The sequence below is a fragment of the Ciconia boyciana genome, chromosome 3 (genome assembly GCF_034638445.1).
Source record: "Ciconia boyciana chromosome 3, ASM3463844v1, whole genome shotgun sequence".
Lineage (NCBI taxonomy): Eukaryota > Metazoa > Chordata > Aves > Ciconiiformes > Ciconiidae > Ciconia > Ciconia boyciana.
In genome coordinates this window covers 63,031,280-63,054,185 of record NC_132936.1, presented here as the reverse complement: position 1 = coordinate 63,054,185, position 22,906 = coordinate 63,031,280, and the positions used below count along the sequence as shown (strand labels likewise).

Genomic DNA, 22,906 nt, shown 5'->3' with positions numbered 1-22,906 from the left:
ATCTCCTGCCCAAAGTTGGGTCAAAACTGAATTCAGACCTGCCTGCTCAGAGCTTTATGCTGTTGAGTCTTGAAAACTCCAAGGGTGGAGACAACACAATCTCTCTGTGCAACCTGTTCCAACACTTAATTATCCTCATAGTGATCCCCTCCCCCCACCCCCATGCAGTAAGAACCTCTCTTTTTTCAATTTATGACCATTGTCTCATTCTCCCACTGTGTACAGAGCCTGGTTCCATCTTCTTGATGACGCCCTTAGAGGTACGGGAAGGCTGCTATTAGGTATTCCTCACCCAAGCCATCTCTTCCCCAGGCTGAACAAGCCTAGGTCCCTCAGCCCCTCCTCACAGGACAAGAGCTCCAGCCCCAGACCATCTTGGTGGCACTCTGCTGAACTCGGTCCGGATGAATTGATCTTTCCTGTGCTCAAGGGCCCCAGCCCAGTCACAGTATTCCAGGTGGGATCTAACAAGTGCTGAGTATAGGGAAAGAAAAAAAACTTATCTTGGCTTACCAGTGCCTGGATACAACCCAGCACGCTTAACTTTCACTGCCAGATAAAAAGACAACCCAGATCAGTGCAGAGGCTCCCAAGGATGTTACCTTTAATCATCGTATCCTTCACTGGCTTCAGTTCGCAGATGATTACAAGGCTTTGTCCCACCCGCTGCCTTAGTCTGATCATCAGGCTGATAAAGAGTTCACTAACCATCCAAAAGAAAAAGTAACCAAACCTACAGGAGTGCAGCCACATATCCGGGACTGCTTCTCACTGCACCTGCAACCAGCCGTAAAACACAGAGCAGCTGTCTGGGAGTACGCGCCAAGAGTTACACTGTCTTAATTTGTTAAGTAAAACTGTTTTAATTCACAGGTATTATACAAGTTCTAGCTACCCTCTCAGTGAATTGCAGAAGGCAACTGAATAAAATAAAATTTCAGAAGACTGTTTAGTGTTTGGCATGCATATAAAATACTAGTCTTAAAAAAAGACTGGACTGCCTTAATGAAAAAAGTACAAGGAAAAAATAATCCCAGACTTACAAAATATTTTAAAGTGTATTCCCACAGCATTTTTTAAAACCTCACAATTTATTATCTTTATGCACTCTGAAATGCTTGAGTTACTCTTTAGAGGAGACTAACACACTTTCAATGTCTCAATCTGGACCTTACCTCAAATTTTTTGATAATTTTTTTCTAATCAGGAATTCTCAAGTTGCAAAAACTCCTTAAGAAATTTTCTAACAAAAGTATCAGTTTAAATGAGTTTTCCAGTTCTGACAAAGAAAGCCTGAAACTGTCGAAAAGAAACATTGTCTATTTTGTTACTTTTTTCCTCAATCTTTCAGCTGTTATAAATGCACGGAAAATTTTATTTTAATGGAATGAGTGAATCAGACCAAAATGCAATGCCTGAGAGTCACTGGCAAGCTGGAATAGAAAACCTCAAACCTAAGCAAGAGTTACACTGCTCTTGGACAGCAGCATGCTGTTCAGCCACACAATGGGAACGGGTGAGCCTGGAGAGACTACAGACAGGCAGACAGCTCGTTGGGCTTTGAGGGACAAAGGTACAAGCTCGGAAAATTAGCAAGACACTAAATGAAAAGGTGTACACAGAAATTACATAAATGGATAAAAGGATCACCATCTCTCACAATTACTCAAAGCTGGATGTTTTAATTCCATTGCCTTAGGGAAGCACCATGGGTTAGTAAATCCCTGTGGGCCTGTCCCACCACTTGCAGAATCCTCCCTGTGCAGCAGCAAGAGAAGAGTGACCTGCATGGTATGAAAACCTACATCTGAACTTAAAATTATGCCTGCCATAACAAGCACTGCTGGAAGTGGAGGTGACTCTATAGCACTTCCTTATTACCTACATCCTCCCTCAACCAACGTACATTGAGCTAACAACTAAGTACTGCCATGTAACACAGAGGCTGCTGGAGCAACCAACAAAACCCATGGGTAGAGTCTGCGTGCTACAACCTTTTGTACATGGGAACTCTGCAGTTCCCCTGTAATTGGGTAAGGCTGGCTCATGGACAGAAGCTGGGAACATTGAGGTTGTGTCCACAAATTGCCCAGACATCTATGGGTGGCAGGCACACGGATAGGAAGAGGGAAAGCAAGCAAGTCTGTGCTTTCCAGAAAAACGAAAAAAGTAATTCAAGTATTCTCTAATCACCAGAAATATACTCATCAGTTTTTACAAAAAATTAAACAAACTTACCTGAAACCAGATTTTTTTTATCTACCCAAATAAAGGAAGCAACAGTCCATACAACTAAGGTAAACGCAGGCAAAGGGAGTTTACCAATGTCTAGTCACTTTTATAGTTTCACATTGCCCAACCCAAAACTCCAAGCAGATAAGTCTACTCACTTCTTTCTTACATTGGGATGATTCTCACAAGCCAATGCATTGACGACAAGAACAAACCTGCATTTCCAACTCCAGTTTTCCACTAACATGATGTTTAGGCTAAATATATTCTTGCTTTACTCAATCCAATATCACCTGCAGTATTTAGAAAGTTTTTCAAGTCCTCTTGGAATATTCTAAATTATCTCGGTGCCTGCAATAGCTGAGAACAATACTGCATGGTTGTTTATATTTAGAAGTTTTAAATTATTTCTGTACAGATGATGTACATTTCACTCTGACACTTTAGTCAGCACAGGATGAACATTTTGCCAATTCTCAGGGAACAGCTATGGTTTGGAAAATAAGGACTTAATTCAGAAGAGTACGTACCTGCAAACATTTTAACTTGTGCTCAACTCCAGTCTTTAAGTGGCTATGTATCTCTAATCATTTTGTTGTATTAGAGCCTAAAAAGCTCAGAGCAACAACATTAGGTTTTGAATGTGATTATTTTCCCCTATTTCTAAGCCTGAAAAATACTGAGCTGTTTTCACCATCCAACTGCAATGGCTTTTATGGCACAAGGTAACCTCCCCAGAAGACAACAAAATAACGAAACAAGCTACAAACCACTACCTTTATTTAAGGGGACTTTTCATCACAATAGTTGCCAAAAAACTTCTACATGGAAAATACCATAGACCCTTACATGAATTTTGATATTTTTCTTACAATGTTCTGACAAACTTGGAAATGCAACTTACCACCCATTATGTCAGAAAGTACAACCAACGTGTAGTCGCTACGATATGGTGGATGGTTCATTTGAAACAGTAAACAGATTACAAAGCTACACATAAATTTGGAAAGGCATCTTGATCCTTATGCTCTACCGCATTGAAAGAGAACTACTTATGGAGATATAGATATATATGTAATAAAGTCTGCTGTGGTTCCACTGAAGCTTCCTTCCAAGAATGCTGCAGTTCTTTAACCTTGATAATGATTTTAGCCTCAAAATGATCACTCCAGGCAGTCTGGAAGGTCTTATTTTCACATCTCTACAGGAAGGATAATTATAATACAGCAGCATGGCTAAAACTGGAAAAAGTGACCTACCTGTTAACAATGGCTTTGGCCACCAGGGCCTCCAAACCAGGGCTGAAAGTGGCTCCAAGCAGCACTTGGAGACAAACTTTAAATCCACAATACTTCAAATTCAGTGAAAAGCAAGTTTTTATACTTCCTCCGTCCTGCCGGCTGTTGAACTCTTTTTAGCTTTTCCAGTCATGTTTTCCTGTTTTAACCTGTTTTTGTCTTCCCTGGTGTGCCCCCTACACCAAACAGCTAAAACCACATGACAGAAGATGGGAGAACCATTAACGCTACAGAATAATCGAGACGATTCAACCCTGAGCGCTGTCAAAAGGGTAAAATAAATCAACTGAAAAATTATGAATCCCCCTTTCAGGCAGGTTAGCATCTATACGCAATAACGTACACGCAAGCGCCACGCTCCTGCCCGAAGCTAACTCCTGAGGCGGGAAGGAGGGAGCCGCCCCGCAGCACTGCTGCCCTGGGCATCCTGAGGAGCCGCCAGTGCCGAGGGCGGTTTCCCTCTCCCGACGCCGCTCCAGACCGGCGGGACAGACCCCCCGGCAGACTCCGAAGGCCCCGCCACGGGCTCTTCTCCCGTCCCCGAGGGGCCGGGGAGAGGCTTGTCCGTCCCCAGCCCCGCGGGGCGAAACACCTGCCCTCAGCCGCGCCGCTTCCTCACTCACCCGCCGGCAAGGTGAGCCCCGAGGGAGGCCGCCCGCCCGCACCCCAACCGCCGCCAGCCCCCGCGGCGCCCCGAGCCTCACCAGGGAGAGCACTTTGTAGGTGTTGGAGTCCTTGGTCTTGCCGCCCGGAGCTTTCTCCGGCTCCTCGGCCACCTCCATGGCCGGTAGCATGGGCACGGCCGCAGCCTGCAGATCGCTGTCAGCCGCCCCTGTCCCGCCGAGGTGGTCCTCATGGCCCTTCTCCGCCGCCACTTGCTGCCCGTTACCCTGCATGGTCCCCAAGACTCTGCCCTCCGCCCGCCGCGGCCCCGGCTATTAATAGCGTGGCGGCCCGGCCCCGCCCCCCCCGGGAGCGCGGCCGCCGCCGGCCCCCGCTCCCCCGCCGGCCGCGGCGCGGAGGAGGCAGCGGGCTGTTCCTCTCCCTCCCTGCCCGCCCCGCTCGGCCGCCCCCCGCTTTTCGCCCTCTCCCTGCAGGTGAGGGCGGGCCGCGGCCGCGCCTCCCTGCGGGCAGGGCGGCGGCGGGGCCGAGCCGCGGGGCCGGCGAAGGTGCGGCGGCAGCTCGCTGTGACATCACGCCGCTCCAAAATAGCGGCCGGGGGAGGGCGCCGGGCCGTGTCGCCGTGTTTACGAGGGAGCGGGGAGAAAGTTTCCGCTGCCCGAGCCCCGCCGCGGGAAGCGGGCGGAGGCGGTGGCGCGGCCTTCCCCGAAGCCGCCCGGCGGCAGCGCAGGTGCGCGCGGGGGCGGGGGGTGCCGGTCCCGGTCCCGGTCCCGGTGCCGCCAGAGGCACGCACGCAGCGCCCGGTGCGGCGTTGCAAGCCGGGCTCTGCTCGCCGGCGCTTTATTGCCTGCTGCCGGTCTCCTCCGCAGGCTGAAGGTGCTTCTCTCCCTGCCTGCTAGCCTCGGCCCCTTCCCAGGAAGGGTCTCCCCTCCCGTCTCTCCCCCCGCGCCCACGGAAACCCGGCACGCGGGGCACCGGGCCAGCCGGGTGCCCGCACACCCGGGGCGGGAGCTCCGCAGGCAGCTTCAGTGCCCTTCCAGGGGACGTTTCTTCTCGTTTGGGGTGACTTGGGGTTAACTGTCTCCAGGCCAGGCCGTGCTCAGAGGGTGCAGCGGCGTCAGGGTGAAATTCATATGCAGGTACCGAAGGGTCTTGTATTTGGACAGGCACCATGTTGCTCCATGGTATGGCCTCCCACTGATTCTCACTAAACTCAACCCTACTGTTTGGCAAGGGAGCGGTGCGCTGTCAGCATTTTTACTGACCCTATCTGCCAGTGGGGAAAGCCAGTTGGGTCTGTGACTGCAGGGACCGTGAGCGTACCACTGCCTGCTGGCTCCGGGGAATATATGACTCAGTTTCTGTAAGACGTGTAGGACTGTTCAGTAGCATCAAGGCTTGCAAAGTCTGCTTAAGCTCAAAATTGTTAAAAGTACCTCGTTTTCCATTATTTCTTAAGTTATTATAGTATGTATAGTTATGTATATTGACATTAGATTTACTTTTCCAGTTCTAATGTGATGATGATTTTGATTTCCTAGGGCTTGAGGAGTCTATGGTAGATTTATTTTAACTGTCAATGTACTCAGAAAAGAGTGGCACTGGCATAGTTTCTGTCAAAATCCGTATTTTCTGAAAAATAGCTACGATGAAAAGAAAATTTCCTTTGGAAGTGATTTTGATCCCTGTCAAAATGTTGTTGCTCTGTTTTCTATTTCAGCTGAGTTCCACAGTCAAGCTGCCACTACAATTTTCCTTTAAAAAGAATTGTGAAGATACAGCATTCACAAAACTGCTGGTCTGTAGTGCTACTGCAGCTCACAGCATATTGAAGGTTACTGCAGAGCTGCCTGTTGTCATCTAATGAGGTTCCATAGGTGCAGTCTAGAGAATTTCTACACTAGTATTTCACTTGATTGCAAAGAAAAGAAAAAGGCAACAGAAGCTGTGAGAATCAAGCTCTTGAGCCTATAGTAAGCATCTCCTTTATTCCATTGATGCGGCATTTCAAACAACTGTCCAACTGAGCAGCTGACAACTTATACGTTCAAGGATTTTGACATTTGAACTATTAAAAAATGTAAATTGAACACTGATAATTTTAAAACACTCATGAAAACTGACATAGCCAAATTGGGTTTTTTTGAGTGAATGTGGTTTTAATAACTAGCAGAACAAGAAGCAGTAACAACATCACTTTTTTTTTTTCTCTTGAAAAGGAAAAGATCACATGGTTTTAAGTTAAAATCTTCTTTCTGTTTCCAGTCACACTGGCAGGAAAGAAAATGCCTTCCCCCCCCAAGAAAAAAAAAATCTCAGAGAAAATTAAAAGCTTTCAGGTGTTTTTTTACAAATAATCAAAACCTCATTTTTCATTTTCATGTTTTTGTATGTGGAAATATATTTTCTGATTAATTTTAAGAATAAGTCAAATAAATAGAAATCTCCTTTCTTGTCCTGTGTAAGTCATCCACTCAAAAGTTTGGATAGCACACCCTGTGTACTGACGTTTAAATGGAAATTATGTATAACTACATTGCAGACAAAAATCTATCTTTTTTTCCATAGAAATAAAGGATATTCTGCAGCTGGAGCTGACTTCAGAGTTGTTCATTCAGGAACTATTCATTAACGGTTACTTTTCTATATACAAATATTCATGACGCACCCTCAATTTTGTCTTTTGCAATGATACAGTTGACACAACTGTGTCAATACAACCAGCTAAGGTGTTTGTGGCGGTGTGCTCCCCCCCGCCCCATGCAAGCAGTAACCACCAGTGGGAGTCATCCTGATAGCTGCATCCACCTTATGCTAGACCTTGAGGACAGATGGCAACAAAGCAGCCAAGGGCTGCCTGAAGCAGTGATCCAAATGTCTTGCTGATATGCAAATATGACCATAAGTCAATCATCTTACCCCCATAAATAGTGAGCAGCCCAAGAGCCCTTTGAGCTCTCCTGCACGGCAGCGGGCTGCACGCCAGGATCTCCCCTTGAGCAGGGATGCCTCTCAAGGTTAGTCCTCGAGGTTGAGAGATTCCTTGCCACAACAGATCCTCGGTAAGTGACTAATAGCATGCTAAACTTTGAAATCTTAGCTAAGTGATATAAAGGATTGATTGCGCATATATAATCCTTTAGACATAAACTGTTGACCAAGTCTGGGACTAGGATTGGATCCAGCCGCACCTAGACTCCTCTCTGAGAAGGAGTTTAGAAAGGAAGAGGGTCTTTTCTGAACCTCATGACTCAACGGGAGGGTCTCCCTGACAGTTTTGTCTGACCCTGTCCTCTATGCAGTAAATAATCAAGTGTACCTCGCCATCGAATCTTGTTAAACCACTGTGGCACTGAACTTTGTTAACTTCCTGTTCTACATCAATAAAGTATATTTTTGCTTCTCTCTTACGAGTGAAGTGCACTCTCACTCCATCTGCGACAGTGCTCCAGGATAAGTGTGGAAAATAGTTAACCAGCATGGAAAATAATTAACCTACCAGTGAGAAGAATGCTCATTTCAGCTGACTGACAGGGTGTTGAGGTACTTGAGACAAGAGGAGAATGGAAAATCAGAAAGGACTAAGTTTTGATGCTGAAGATACCAGGTCAAAAGTCTTTTCTGGTGAATACTGGGAGAAGAGATGAAAAATTTCCAATGTTAAACCTTCAGAAATCTGCAGCTGCTTGATCTCTTTGGGAGGAGATTGTTATGTAGCAGTTGTGGGAAAATAACGGAAGATTGGTGAGGAGGATTGTAAACATGCTCAAATGACTTGCAGCTGGGGTGTCAAAAACACATATATCATACTAATTGTTGTTTGGCCTTGTGTGTTGGACAAGTAAAACATATGTGTTTAGATAACATAGGCCTGTGATAGACTTAGAGGCACCCTATTGAACATGCTTGAGATTCCTGCCCCGCTGTGGGAAAGATCAAAGCATGGTGGTAAACTACGCCTGCGCGAATCCCTGATAAACAGGCGAAAGCAGTAGGTTCGGCGATCCTCTAGCATGGACCGAGCCCCGTGGTGCCTGTGTCCCCGCTTGTGTGCCTCTGCCCGGGTGCTGCTTCGGGGATCCCCCCGTTGGCGAGGTAACGAAAATAAATTTACTCTTTGCATTTCTCCCATGGTTTTGTGGTTGTTCCTGCATCCTGCCTGTGCCAGCTCACAAAGCAGTCAATACCATTTTAACAAATCTGGGACAAAAGACATCATTGTGCAATGAATTAATTGCAGGGGTTACTGAGGTTGCAAATCCAAATTCCAAAGGATTGGCTGTGGCCATTTCAACAGAGACCGAGGAAGCTTTTGAGGAAGCCAGGGCTGCTGCCAGCACAGCTGCTAGCGCCAGCTGTGGCTGAATCACTGTGGCTGCCTCACCAAATGGCAAGGGAGAACAGCAGCAACACCAGCTTCGTCTTTCCAGGCTGTATCTGTAAAGGGACTCATCGGAGATTATCAATTTTAATTTGTTGTTCAGCTGTTAGCGGCTGCAGAGGAGACAAACGAATATAAATGATATAGTAGGAGAGAAAGGTAAACATGGGGAGTTTTCCATGCTGCTGCATCTCAGAGCTTGTGACACTTGTCACTTACATTTTTTTACCTTGATAAAATCTCCACCAAATGTATCTTTCTTAGAAAGACTGAAGCAAACACTAAGTACCCGCATAACCCTCATCTGACCCCAGTTTGTGAGGTGGCTATGGCATAAACAGGAACTGTGGGCTAGTGACAGAGGGTGTAAATTGCACCTTATTGCATGAGTGGACTATCCGCTCACTCCAGCCAGCACGTGGAGACCCTCGCTGCTCTCGCAGCAGGGGGACAGACTGAGCTTGCAGGCAGAGGACTGCCATCATGCAAGGTTGCCTGTGATAGTCAGCTCCAGGCTGGCTGGGTCTTGACCCTTAAATTGCAGCATAAACCTTTTTCCGGTGGTTGGTGGTTGTGGCAACTATTTCGTGTTGCATTGTCTCTAATCCTCAGCAAAATTTCTGTAGCCATAAAAAAGGCCAGGAGCTCCAGACTAGAAGCCTGAAGCTGCTTGTTAAAGAACGTTGCTGCTCAGTGTAACACTGGACTCTCCACCTTATGGGAGCTAACGAAGCTCTGTTTCTCAGCTCCTGCTGTGAAGACTTCTCTAGTGTTGTTGCATGAGAGCTGCATTGTAAACTATTCTAAAAAGCAATGAAAAATTAGCCATTATCTTAGTTTCTGAGATATCCTTATGGGGAGTTTTATGTAGCGCTCAAATTATGTCTAAAACTTTACAAAAATGGAAGAAATCCTTAATAAAAGGGACAAATGAAACTGGAGGTATATCTGAAACTGTTTTATTGTGTCTGGCAGTAATGCCTAAAATGAAGTCAGAAATCCCATCGCATTTATGCGCACATCAAACTGTGTGGACTGAACTGTGTTTTTTGGATTTATATCTGTAAAACCAGCATCAAGGGACGGTACTTAGCTGACCAAAGATCCAAGACACAAGGGCAAGGTAGAGTTTCAAGACACACATTGCAAGACTCAGGTTCTGAACTTTCCATCACAATGTCTCTTTGTCAGGAAAAAATGACTGAGTCCTTTATAACTACTTGTTTCAGAACCTGTTAACTTTACTCTCCGACATGCCCACTTTTTGATAACTACAAAATTGTTTTTGCAAAGAATTACCAATTTTTTGGCTGTTTTACTGGTGTTCAAGAAAAATATGATTTAAGGATAATAAACTGATCACCTAATATTTCCCCTGTCATTGAAAGATGGCATAATCCTGCCTGCTTTCAGTCTTAGTTTGTCATATATTACTGCAAATTTAATAACTGTTAATCTAACAGTTGTTAGATTGCTGGCAACAATACAAACAAACTATGAAAAGCCTTTATTTTAGCAATAGGAAATACTTGTTTGACAGTGATTGCCTGTCTCTCTAAGCTATATAAAAATGCCTTTATTTGATTTCAGAAAAAATGCCTAAACACCTTTAAACTAGAAAATCCTGACACGATGACAATGTCCTGGCAGTATTTGGTGGGAAGCACATTATAAGATGTTTGAATATTTTAATGCTACTCAAGCAGATATTCATTATGCTGTTACCAGTGTAATCTCTCTAGCAAACACAGTTTTAATACCTAATCTGCCAACCATATCTAAGTGGTCTACACAAGCAAGCCTATTACCAGGAAGAATACTTTTGTACCTACGGTGGAAAAACTGTAGAATGTTCACCAACAAGAAGAAAAAAAAAAGGAAAAATACTGTATTCGAGTAACTAGTCCAGTGTTTTCTTGAAGACCTAAAGGGTTGATTCAGTGCTGCTTCTAGTGAGATTAAAAGCAGTGTTTATCAATCTGAGAGGAGTCCAGAACAAAGCAATAGTGTAGGTACTGCAGCTAGCTGGTGATTTAAAGAAGATAAAACATTCTTTCACAAGTTAAATGTGTTACTATTTAAACTCGGTAAATAAACAGAAGGCATACTTGTGTTCTCGGCCATGTTGGTCTCTGCATGATGTAGACATGCTACAACCAACTCCTCTTTCAGTTCCTGCCTTAAAACTCATTTCTTCTAAGATGTCTATAACAACTCGGTGATCCAGAGGGTAACGTATAGAAAGGCCGCTGTGAAATTACATCAACTAACTCTCCTCTGAATCTGTTAGATGTATGCCTAAGGCCCAGCCTCACCACCCTAAATCACATTGAGAAATCTCCTTACATCTCATTGATTTTTGACAACTTGAAGTGAGCAAGATTCAATACAAACAAGGATGGGGGGAAAAAAAAGCTTTCAAAATAGATGCACAACTTGGGGCAGAGATTTGAAAAAATGCCTAAGGAATCTAGGAATGCACATCCTGCACGTCCAGACAGATTTATATTCCTAAATCATATAGACAGTTTTGAAATCCACCTCTATTTCATGCCTAAGAGTGCAACAACTGCTCTATTAAATCAGGTTAAACAGCAGTCAAAGATCTGCAGCTGAGAAGATTTTTGAGCCAGAGGGAAGGTCTCCTGCTAAATACTGTTTGAGATAATTTTTCATCATGTCTCACCACTTTTTGAACACATGCACACTTTTAGCATCTACCCCATTCTGCGGTAGGAAGTTTTGCAGTTTAATTCTTGGTGCCTGAAGAAATACCTCTTTACATTTTGGTATGTATTGTCAACATGTAAAATATGTAGGTCAATGTAATTTGAGAAAGTCCTATGCCTTGTATAGTAGCATTACCATTCAGATGCTGCAGGTCTCTTTTTCAACAGCTACAGGCATTGGCATTCACAACCTTTTTACTGGAAGCAAGTGCATGGAACGCCAAGTTTGTATTTCACTTCTGGAACAACATCTATTTCATATGAACATACTAAAATGTCATCAAAACAAGATTCTGGAAAATATCTTTGCTTTTGAAAAGCTCCCAGAATGATGCTTTAAGACTGGCTGCACTGAATTATCATTAAAAAAAAAAAAAAAAAGGTTGTGATTTTCACAATGCAAGTTGTTTCTTCTGGTGTTTTAACAGACCACAAATGATCCAGGAACTTATTGCATGTTTAAGGAAACATCTGGTATTTTAAGATATGATATTACTCAATAAAATCCACACAAACAATTAAAATGATATGTGCAGGGATAATGAGAGAAGTACTATTTGTTATTCCTTTCAGAAAAAAATTAATGAAGGCATAAATCAGGAGTTTAAACATTATTAACATTATTAGCATTAACATTATACTTGTCAAGTATATATACTTGACCAACTGGAAAACTCAAGAGATAAAACTCAAAGATCTTCAGAAGGGAGGGAGAGCAGAGGAGCACCTGGGGGGAAAGAGAGAGGAAGTTGTATTTTTGGTTTTTAATGCTGCAGGTGCTGTTTCTCATTCCTCTGAATGAGATTTCAGTGCTGTACATGGAAGCATCGTAAGTTTAGGAGATGATCAGATTAAATAAAACAAATCACCTAATGAAAATGTTTTGTTGTTTGGATCAAATTTCCCCTCTGTAAAAGGACATCCACAGTAATTTGATTAGCTGTGGCATTTCTGTGCTTCAGAGTAACAACAACTACAAATACTCCATGCTTCTGGAGTCTTGACCATCACAGCCTTCACTGGACATCTCATTTTGCAATCCTGACAGGTCTGTGCACAAACACTTTTGAAAGCTTAAACACTGTTTAAGAACAACATCTGTATATAAATTTTAATCAACCATAAATTTTAGAGCTCTCTAATAATCTCTAAGTAAGCTGACTAGACTCGTGTTTTCTCAGGAAGACTATAACTCTTTTCCAATGCAAACAACTATCTAACGTTAGGGTCTTACACGTTGCTACTGTAAAGAATAAATGCCTGTCCTTGCACTGCCATGTCAGCCTCTGCCTGAGTTCTTCTCTGGTGCACGTCTCCTGCTCACCCATTCTGCTTCTGTGCTTCTTCTGGCTTGATGTGAGCATGCACATGCAGAAAAAATTGACCAAGCAGAGAAATCCTGTCTCCTGGTAGGAAATGTTCACACTCTCGTCTCCAAACAGTGTGAGTGGATGTGACCAGCACCTGAGCTCACCCCAGTCCTACTTCAACTCTAGAGTCTTCAACTCTGCCCTGTCACCCAGCTAACGCATACCGCTTCCTCTTAGACTCCCACAACAAAAAACTACCCAGGGAAATTCCAGGAGAACATTTTAGTATTATTCTTTTGGGCTTCATAGTTTGCCTCCTCTGCATTTAAGAAAACAGATCTTTAGAAATATTTATAAAAGCACAAGAGGATGCACAACATTGCTTCTGGTAAAGCTGCTTCAGAGTGATAAAATGAAACAATTTTCTGGGACATGGCCCAGGCAAGAAGCCCACCAGGAAAGGGAAACAATGCACGTTTAAATAATTGTTTAAAAAAAAAAAAATCCTTCAGGATGACATCTCAAGGATGCAGTAGGTGTTCTGGGGCAGGGCACTGCACCTACCCCTTTATTTGAGAACCAGCATGAAGTCTCTAGCAGGGTGCCTACTGCTGAATCCCTGCTACTTTATGACCAGATCTAGACCCAGGCATCTTCACAAGACTGTCCAGAGATTCACCAGAGCTAGGTGTCGGGAACAACAGCTAATTTAGACTGCGGGGAATGCCAGGAAGTGTGTTCTTCCAAGTTTGATTCAAGGTCTATGCAAGGCGCCCTAGGCAAGATCTTCAGGAGCCCAGAACATCACAAGGGATATCTTGCCATCCAAACTCAACCCCCTGCCCTACTTTCAGAGCAAAATTTGAGTATGTTGTTATGAGTCATAATATTGTTGGTGGACAAAGAGAACTGAAGTCTGGAGGTGAGGCTGACAGACCCCATCCGGGGGACATGTGCTAAACCGGTCCTAAAGGTACACATGGCCAGTTAGTCAATACTGGCTCCACAATCAGTATAAAGGAGTAGTAAAAACATAAGTCTTCCAGTCTCTACTGTTCTCCTTTCATACCTCCCCGTAGCGCCTAAGAGAAGTGGAAGGCAATTCTCCTGAATCTATTCAGGAAGTAGAATAACGAAAAGCAGGTGTTTTACAAACAGAGCGGCCACTCCTCTGTGCTGACTCCAAGTCTGCACTGGGAACCTCAGGCAGCAGACTCTGAGCCCATTCACTACTCCATCCACTCTTTTTTCCAGCTTAATTTGCAAATGAATCTTCTGAGGAGTAGAGTTAAGTGTCCGTTATAAAACTCCCAGATCATTTATGTCTAGTTTGTTAACAAACTTTTTTTTGCAGATGTCTACATTAAACTAATGCAGCAATTCCCTTATATGGACATGCCACAAACAGATTATCCTCAGATGTCAGATTTGCTCCGTCCATATTTGCTTCCGTTGCCTGAACTAGTTTGTCCCCAGTTTCTCAGTAGTCCATCACTTACAAGAAAGTCTGTGTTACTCAGCAAATCTTGGCTAAGGATCACTCACTGTAGGATGGGTAATGCAGAGACTCTGTGCAAGTGTTGCCTTCTCATATGAGCTCTTCCTGCTAGGATTAAGAAGCTGGAAAAAAGGAAAATATCTCAAAAGGCAGGTGTATGAAATTTACCTGACAAAGAACTCCTCCAGAGAAAACCTTAAAAGCTCATTTTTCTATTAATTTTTCTATTCATTTGTCTTTTTGTAAGAAGAGATGAAGGAAAAAAAAACCACTTTTATCGTCAGCTCTTGTAAGGATGTTTCTTTAGACTGTCACCATTTAAAAACTAGTATGTTCAACCAAACCAAACTATCTATTTTAAGGGAGGTTGAATTGACTCAACCAGGATGTTAGTGTTGTTGAAAAGTCATTTTACCCTCACCCCAGAAAGAAACATGATGTGTTTTTAGTGAATGTTTATTTTTATCTGGGGTTCCTTTTTCATGGAAAGTTACAAGAGCTCTATGTACCAGATATCTTGGCCACATAGTTTACAAGTTATTGGTAAATCAGTTTGTCTCAGACTAGCCATTTAAGCTTCTGAAGAATTGCTTGTCTTTGGAAGGCATCTTCCTGTAACACTTTCAGGGTGTTAACTCACCACGAGGTTGTTGTAGTTAGTCACCCTGGTACTTACTCTTATCTCCTGAATTGCAGCATAGTTCGCAGATAAATCATCTGAACAGTAGTGATAGCTGACATTTTGAAGATGGCAAAACATTTGTGCTAAGGCACTTCTTTGTTAGTTACCCCTGTAGACTTGTTTAGTGTCGATTATTATGATAGCGTTCATTGACAGCAAGTTGACTCAAAGTGATGCCCTGTGACACATGGTTAGAACCGTTAATCAAACATCTAGACAAGATCTTCTTATATTTTGGATCTCAACTCATGTTTTTAATCTAGGCTATTTAGAAAAATTTCAAGAGTTTACTTTGAATTGCTCTCCGTGGAGGAGAGGGGTAGGACAAGCAATTCCTTAAGATGAAGTAATGATGTGCTTTAATTGACAGTCAGAAGTCATTGCCCGTATTCTTCTGGCTTAGCAATCCACCATGCCCTATGGGCTTTCAGAGCATGTGCAAGAAATTACGAAACAAGGAAAACTTTGGGCATAGCTCCATGTTCTTCTTGGCATTCTTAGAGAGCAATGAGAGTGTCTTAAGAGGATTCTGTAAATACAGATTAGCTTTTCCACAGAAACAGCACAAACTATTTCCCCATGTAGACAAGCCATAGTTTCTTCACCTTGTGCCTCACTGAGACATTTCCTCTGGCTTTTGTCACAGGCCTCTTTACTAGCACAATTTATAGTACAGGAGCCCCAAGCCTGTCTCTTTCCATGACTCGCTTCTCTCTAACATGAGGAAATCCAATTCAACAACTCTGAGATCGATCAGGAAGACCAACCTGATAAGGAGGTCTACTTACACAGGATCAACACCTGGGGCTCCCACCGTGACCTGGTCTCTCACCACAACCACCAGTCCCAAAAATGAACTAGTCAGTTGGCTCTACCATAATAAGGTGGAATGAATCCCAGACACTGCTGGCCAGTCCCAGCAGTGCCACTGCCCTTGTACTCCATTTACACTGTACTTCGTTTACAAACAAAAAACTACATGTTAGCAATTATTGTTATTGTTTAGCTTCTCCACTAATTATTGGAAGATAGAAATTGATGTAATGGGTTTTGAGGATGCAAGAAAAACATTACTATACTCCTTTCTGTGTGTGAGCTTAAAGTCTTAAAGTACATGCCAGACATCTATCTTTTTAGAAGTTTTATGTGAAGAGCAGAGATAAGTAAGCATTAATTGTACCCTATGAACTACGTAAACACTGAATCCTTGCAAGGCTTACCTGAAAAGTATTTGGAATAACCTTTTCATAAAAGCTACAAGGCAGTAAATCTGCTCATTCTTCCCATTTATGGTATAAAAATCCAAAACTCCAGCATATCAGTTTTAGATCATGCTTTGGCTCAAGCATATAAACCAATTTCCCCCTGATCTTCTTTCTGAAGTTATTTCTCAGACATTGGTGTTTGTCTTATACATCGTGTGTCCCCTAGATAACTGAAAGGTGGACAGAAAGATACAGGGTTTTTTTTCCAACTACTCTGGAAGTCTGCAAACGATAAAACAGGCAGGTCTTTCCACTGTCCAGCATCCTAGGATAACAGCTGAGTAGTCTTCTGACACTAATGAAATAATGCTACTGGTGAATAGTGATCAACAGCTGCATCCTGTATCCAAAACAATAAGGAGGCAGGGACCCAGCTATTATGATAGTCACGTAATAGTCACTCAGTCAATCAGCTCTCACATCTAGATAATTTAATACATTTAATTACCTTTGGCCTCCTGCATTTCTTCTCCATCTTCTGACTGACTGCTCTCAGTGGATATAAATGGGAATGACCTGCAAGGCAACTCCTCTGCAATGAAAGCTTCGGAGCAGATCCAGTAAATACCACATTCTCCATCATGTGTCTGGGTTCTTTTTAGCCAGGTTGCCTTGCCGCAGTCTTTGTATATGTTCCAGCTAAAATTCACATATCTTTTTCTTATGAGGATTTGGAATAGTATTTTGGCAAACAAAGCAAGGACAACAGCATGAGTTTTGGATGTGCTGAAGAGGAGAGTCATGGCAGAAATGCTATGCTGGAAAAAAATTCCTGTCCTTGGGGAATTTTTAGGACTTCAGAAACTCTCACATTCTGCACCAGGTCAGAGCCATCTTTCAGATGGGGAGAGCAGTCAGACAGAAAGGCAACAAAACAAGTAGAAGGCTGGTTGTTAAGACACTCACTCAAGTTGTACAAAATGCAGCATCAAGCTTGTGCCTGCAAGCTGCTCCAACTATGGATTTTGTCAGCTCAGTCGGCCATGGAGCAATATGGCTGTCAGCCAGGACTCAATGAGTTCAGGTTGTTTGTCAGCTCAGGAGAAGCCTGAAAAAAGAGTCATGGAGATGATATTTTGGCATCTAACCTTGTTCTGAAAATTGTTTGGCTGACAAGGTTGTGTTGGGACACCACTGAAAGCAAATTCAGACTCTGCAAAATTATTTCATTTCAATGAGCTGACTAATTCATACCCGAAAAAAAAGAAACCCAACTAAGTTTTATGAAGCTTTTTCTGACCAACTCTATCCATGCCCTTTTTTCCCTAACTAGTCAAAGGCACTTTGTACAGACATTTTCTGGCTTAGCATGACATCTCCTGTCGTTACATTTCAGAGAGGCTCTCTCTCGCACATTCTTGCAGATGCTGTGCAAAACAGTCAATAAAGTCCATACAGGAAGGAGGTATTGATGAGTTGCATTACAACTCCACCCTTGGAATAAAGGACCCCTCCACCCCCCACCGCCTTGTCCTTCAGTCATCCACACACATACTTCCCAACCTCACAAACACAGCTGGAAGTAAAGCAAGTAGGGAACAGTTTTCCTATCCAAGTGTTCAGGAAGATGATTCACAAGCAGTGAAAGCAGAGTGGGAGCTAGGACTGCTGAAATGGCAGCATGAGCAGTGCTCACACAATTCCTGGCAACACAGATAATTTTTATTTAAATTGCAGTAAACCCAGGTAAGTTTCTCAAGTTCCTGGCCATGAGGACTTTCGGTGTTAATCTCTGTTAAATAGCCTTGAGCACTGTCTCAATCAAACAGATCTTGCATTACCTTTCTACAGTAAAAATGCCTTTTTTTTCTTTCATTTAATCGTTATTCTCTGAGGCAAAGAACACAGATCCAACTGAGTCATTGAGGCAGTTCCCTGTTATCACAGGTAACTGGGTAATTCAGGCTGATTCATAGGTTGACCAAGCTCTTTCTTAAAAGTATTTTTGTTTATCCCTTGCCGTTTCCATTGAGTAGCTGTTCCAGAAGCTTACTGGTGAGAATCTGTCTTCAGATTTCCAGCTGGAATCTACTACTAGCAAACTTATATATAATTCTAATTATCTGGTGCCAACATTGTCCTATAGCATAGATAGCTCTTTTTTTCTTTCTCTTGTTCATCACTACTATCACCCCTAGCAATACAGCTAGAAAGAGTGGTTTATCTCCTCTCAGGTTCTGGGTTTGCTCTGCTAAACAAGACAAGCTTTTAAAATCTCTTATTGTTTGGGAGGAAATTAAAGTAGGTTAGAATACAGGGACTTAATTTTCCATATCATAGCAGGAGCCTTCAGTAACTGGAATTACAATGCTCCCTTACAGTTTGAGGCCTCCTTCACATACTAAGCAGCAACAAAAATGTATCATCAATGTGCATTAGCCAGCGTTACATCAGCTCTACTCTGTCTCTACCTACAACAACTACCTCTGGAGACCATGTGGACAGCTATTTGACAAGCTACTTAGCTACTGACAACTAGCAATACAGGATGGGGAGGTGTCACCAGTGACAGTCACACCCTTTTTCACTTTGAAGCAAGCTTTTGGTCAGGTTAGAGACTGCTGCAGCTCTGGGTGAACTCTGTACAGGCTTCAGGATGACTAAGACCACTTTCTTGGAAGTTTCACTGCCAGGTGAATTCCAGGTCTGCAACACAATCCTTGTGTCATCTAGTCTGAGCTGGACAAATGAAACCACTCAGAATGAATATCTAAATAAGAAATTACACAGTTCTTTGTTTCCTCTCCTCTACTTGGCCATTAGGGCATCACTGTAGTTGTCACTCAGTCCAGCCAAGCTCATGTAGCTATATAAACACCAATACACATGGAACACCTAATTTGTATTCAAAGTGAATCGTAGAAGTTGACAGCAGTTCACAAATGACACTGAGTAGTTAAAAAGCAGATGGATTATCAGAGACCAGGAGGAAATCATTGTTTTCTTCAGTTTAACCTCAAACCTCAGTAAACAATCCAAGATGTCACACAGGAAAATCCCTGAGCATAAACAACATGCTGGTGTGTCATGTCCCATATATCATTATCCCATAGCTGTCCAAAATGCTGTGCAGCTTTGTTGGACAAGAAGTCGACTGTGGATTCAGTGATTCATAAAGCAGAAGCTTAGCCAGAACATACAAGGTTTGTCAGTGCTATTTTTCTCTGCAGTTATTCTGCATTAATGACAGTATAGAAACATACAGAAAATATAAAATCAATTCCTATGAAGAAATATAATCTTTCTTACAGCAGGTTTCATAAAGTTCCTGAGATATTCCAGAAATCAGTTAGACAACTTCCCTTTTGACTTGATGTCATTCATCAATTGTGTTTCACCAGGACCCGTTTTTTACAGCAGTCAATCAGCAAATTTGCCGAGCGACATTACAGCAATGTGTCTATGGTGGTATTAGGTTGTTCGTGACTGGAAAAGAGGGAGCTTTCCATAACTGCACTAACAGCAGGTATCAGTTTCTGCCTGCTGTGTTGAAATATACACTGCTTGTCTTTGTGCGACATACAAAAATCTTTTATTCTATTTTTATTTCTGTTTCTAGAAAGCTTTCACATAGCTTTTGTGCACATCTTTTAACATTTGGTAGCTTTTAATAACCAGAACATTTGGTAGTACCACTGACAACATTTCCACTGGATTATTTCTCTTAAACATTTTGCATGTGAGGAAGATATTGAAAGAAAGACTATATATACTTCTGTGACCCATACAGTTTTACAGCGTTTCTCAAACAGTGATGTTTACTTAGAAGTTCTCACCCACAAGTCATTCAGACCAACAGAAATTTTCTATCTAAGGGTCATTACACCAGTACATTAAATGAAATCAGTACCTCAGAGAACAGTTATAATTACATACATGTTATCATAAAATGTTAAAGTCTTTTGTTACTGAAAATGCTTATTTCTGGACTTCTCATAGCTCATTCTGTGTCTTTGGCAGAAGCCATGTGATTTTAATGACTAAATTCATCACTTTCACACTAAGCTTTCTGAAAGTCCTGTGTTGCAGAAGCAGCAGGATTTCAGGTCTGATAAAGCACAGGTGACAGTGATCATAGTCCCAAATACTGAGCAGGGAGCTAGTTTATATACTGGTTTTATTCCATATTAATTGTTTAGGGAGTATGGTTGGCACATGAATAGTTGGGCCAAATGCTAAGGGCCAAATTGGAGAAAGGAATGGGGACTCCTTTCACTGCAAGTGGCACCAGCTGGAGAAGCCAAAGATCACATTGAGCCACGAGTGCTGGGAAGAAACATGACTGGGGCTAGGAAGAGAAAAAGACACACACTGGAGTAAGAGAAATGATAAGCAGGAACCACAGGAAAAGGAAGATGCTGGACAGCAGATACACACTGCACAAAAAATAGAAACTGGTGTGGATGCTTCTTATACCCAATGTTGTGGGTCAACTACAAAGAGGGGTCACTGGCCAGTCCTTGTGCCCTCCACAGCCCACATTCTCCTAGGGAAACGTTACCAGTCCTTTTTGAAACATGCCTCACTGCCATCTCCTTCTCTTTTCTCATTGCTCTGCTTTCCCACCAGGCAGCATCCTGTTTGCTGTCACTCCATCTGACTGTGCCTTTAGGAACCAGGATTATAGGGAGCTATTTGCTGCCAAACCACCAGAAGCATATTTGATATACCAAACAGAAAGTTTTTGTCAATGTTCATAAATAAAAATTTACTAAAACAAATATGAGATCCTATCTGTGCGTTTCCTAAGCCTATGCAGCTAAACTGTTTCCAAAACTATGTACTACTCATAAGATTAAGTCCCATACCACATAAAATATGATCTAACTCATAACTGAGGAATGGAAATGAGGCAAGATTTCTCATTCTGTGGAAACAATTAGAGTAAGCAACAGTTTGAACTCACCTTTCCCATGAGTCTGCAGTTAAGCTTTTAAAAATGCCAAGGAACAACAACTTGAATATTCTATTTTTTTCTGCATTCAGATACTGCTTTTTTTCTGCCCTTCTTCCTCGTAACTGAAGACTGATCTGAAATGCTTAACAGTGCTAGGGAGATATCCAGCATCTGTAATCTGAACAAAAACTTTAGAAGAATATAAACTGGTGAGATGAAAAGATGTCGACAATGCCCCTTAGGGAGGACTGTAAAGGAGGGCTGCAAACTCATCTCTTTGGAATCTGCTGCTGCATGAAAATGTGCTCCCAGATACAGAAAAGGCATCCTTTTGCCTAAAATGGAGGAGAAATTCATAAGGAGAAATTAAAACCAACTATCATTTCTGAAGCATGTTTTGCATTCTTGGCTGATAGAAATATCCTTCAAATGTTCTAGAGATGATAGAAATGGTATTCACAGCTGTAGTTTAGGTAGTTAGACACAAATCTATCAGCTTTTCTCCTGAAAACAAATAGCAATGGGAAAAAAAATCCAAACCAGAACAGCTGAATAGATGGAAATTACATTCACTGGCTTGCCTGCAAAGCAAAAGGAGCATTCCTTTCCTTTCCAAAATGTTTTTTCTCAGCCATTCCCCATCAGTCCTCTTTCTTCCCCTGGAGAGCTGGTTACTCCTGAGATTCGAGAGAGAATTCTGTGGCATGTCCTGCATGTGATAATAAGAGAAGGACAGAAAGGTTGTTAGTTCCAATAGTTATGATGAAAAGTTTTTTTGGTTGATCAAATTGAGTGTTTTATATTTACAGCTGACTGATACAGCTTCCATCTTTGCTGATGAGTGTTAAGCTGCTCATACAAAAAAGTCTGGCATATCTGAAATGCAGGACTTTGAGAAAACTCTTTTATCCTGCCTACAGAATAACAGGCTTGTATTCTGCCACTAAGAAAATTTCATAACAATAAATAAAACCACTGGCTTCAAAAAGCATTCATGAAAAAGCACAATAATTAGTTTTTCAACCTTTGAGGCATTCTCATTGCTGAGTAGTCACTAGCAGTCTATACTGGGTCCAATAGTGTTCAACATCTTTATTAATCATCTGGATGATGAGGCAGAGAGTACCCTCAGCAAGTTTGCTGATGACACAAAACTGGGAAGAGTGGCATGCCAGAGAGTCGTGCTGCCATTCAGAGGGTCCTCAACAGGCTGAAGAAATGGGCTAACATGAACCTCATGAAGTTCAACAAGGGGAAGTGCAAAGTCCTGCACGTGGGGAGGAACAACCCCAGGAACCAGCATACGCTGGGGACAACCTAGCTGGAAAGCAGCTTGGCAGAAAAGGACCTGGGGGTCCTGGTGGACACCAAGTTGAACACGAGCCAGCAATGTGCCCCTGTGACAAAGAAGGCCAATGGTATCCTGGGCTGCATTAGGAGGAGTGTTGCCAGCGCGTCGAGGGAGGTGATCCTTCCCCTCTACTTAGCATGGGTGACACCACACCTGGAGTGCTGGGTCCAGTTCTGGGCTCTTCACTACAGGAAAGACATGGACATACCTCAGAAAGTCCAGTGAAGGGCTACTACAGTGATTAAGGGACTGGAGCATCTCTTCTACAAGGAAAGGCTGCGGGAGCTGGGACTGTTCAGCCTGATGAAGAGAAGGCTCAGCGGGGTCTCATCAATGTGTATAAATGTCTGAAAGGAGGGTGCAAAGAGGACGGAGCCAGGCTCTTTTCAGTGGTGCCCAGTGACAGGTCAAGAGGCAATGAGCACAAACTGAAACACAGGAGATTCAACTTAAACATAAGAAAAAACTTCTTTGGTGTATTAAGATCCACTATGTTTGCAATGATCTAGAAAATGCATCTAGACTAACCTTCAAGTTACAGGTCTTTTCAGGGTTTTCCTTCATCTTACCCTATAAGTGGTCCTTGTAGGCACTCAGAGATCCTCCTGAATTACTGTGGATACCCTGCCTGGAGCCTGCTTA

The 22,906-nt window shown here is 42.7% G+C and overlaps 1 protein-coding gene across 2 annotated transcripts in view; it reads right to left on the bottom strand.

Annotated features, from left to right (window-relative positions):
- Positions 1–21,101, bottom strand: part of ENPP1 (ectonucleotide pyrophosphatase/phosphodiesterase 1) — an 86,137-nt gene extending 65,036 nt beyond the window's left edge. Inside the window, exon 1 of one of the 2 annotated variants that reach the window (XM_072855874.1) lies at positions 20,923–21,101. In XM_072855874.1, coding sequence (XP_072711975.1) covers positions 20,923–20,931 — 9 coding nt within the window. In that variant the 5' untranslated portion in view covers positions 20,932–21,101. Of the gene's footprint in view, positions 1–4,234; positions 4,483–20,922 lie in introns of those variants that run through there. The other variant, XM_072855873.1, reaches the window with a different exon arrangement.
- Between the last annotated feature and the right edge of the window lie 1,805 nt (positions 21,102–22,906).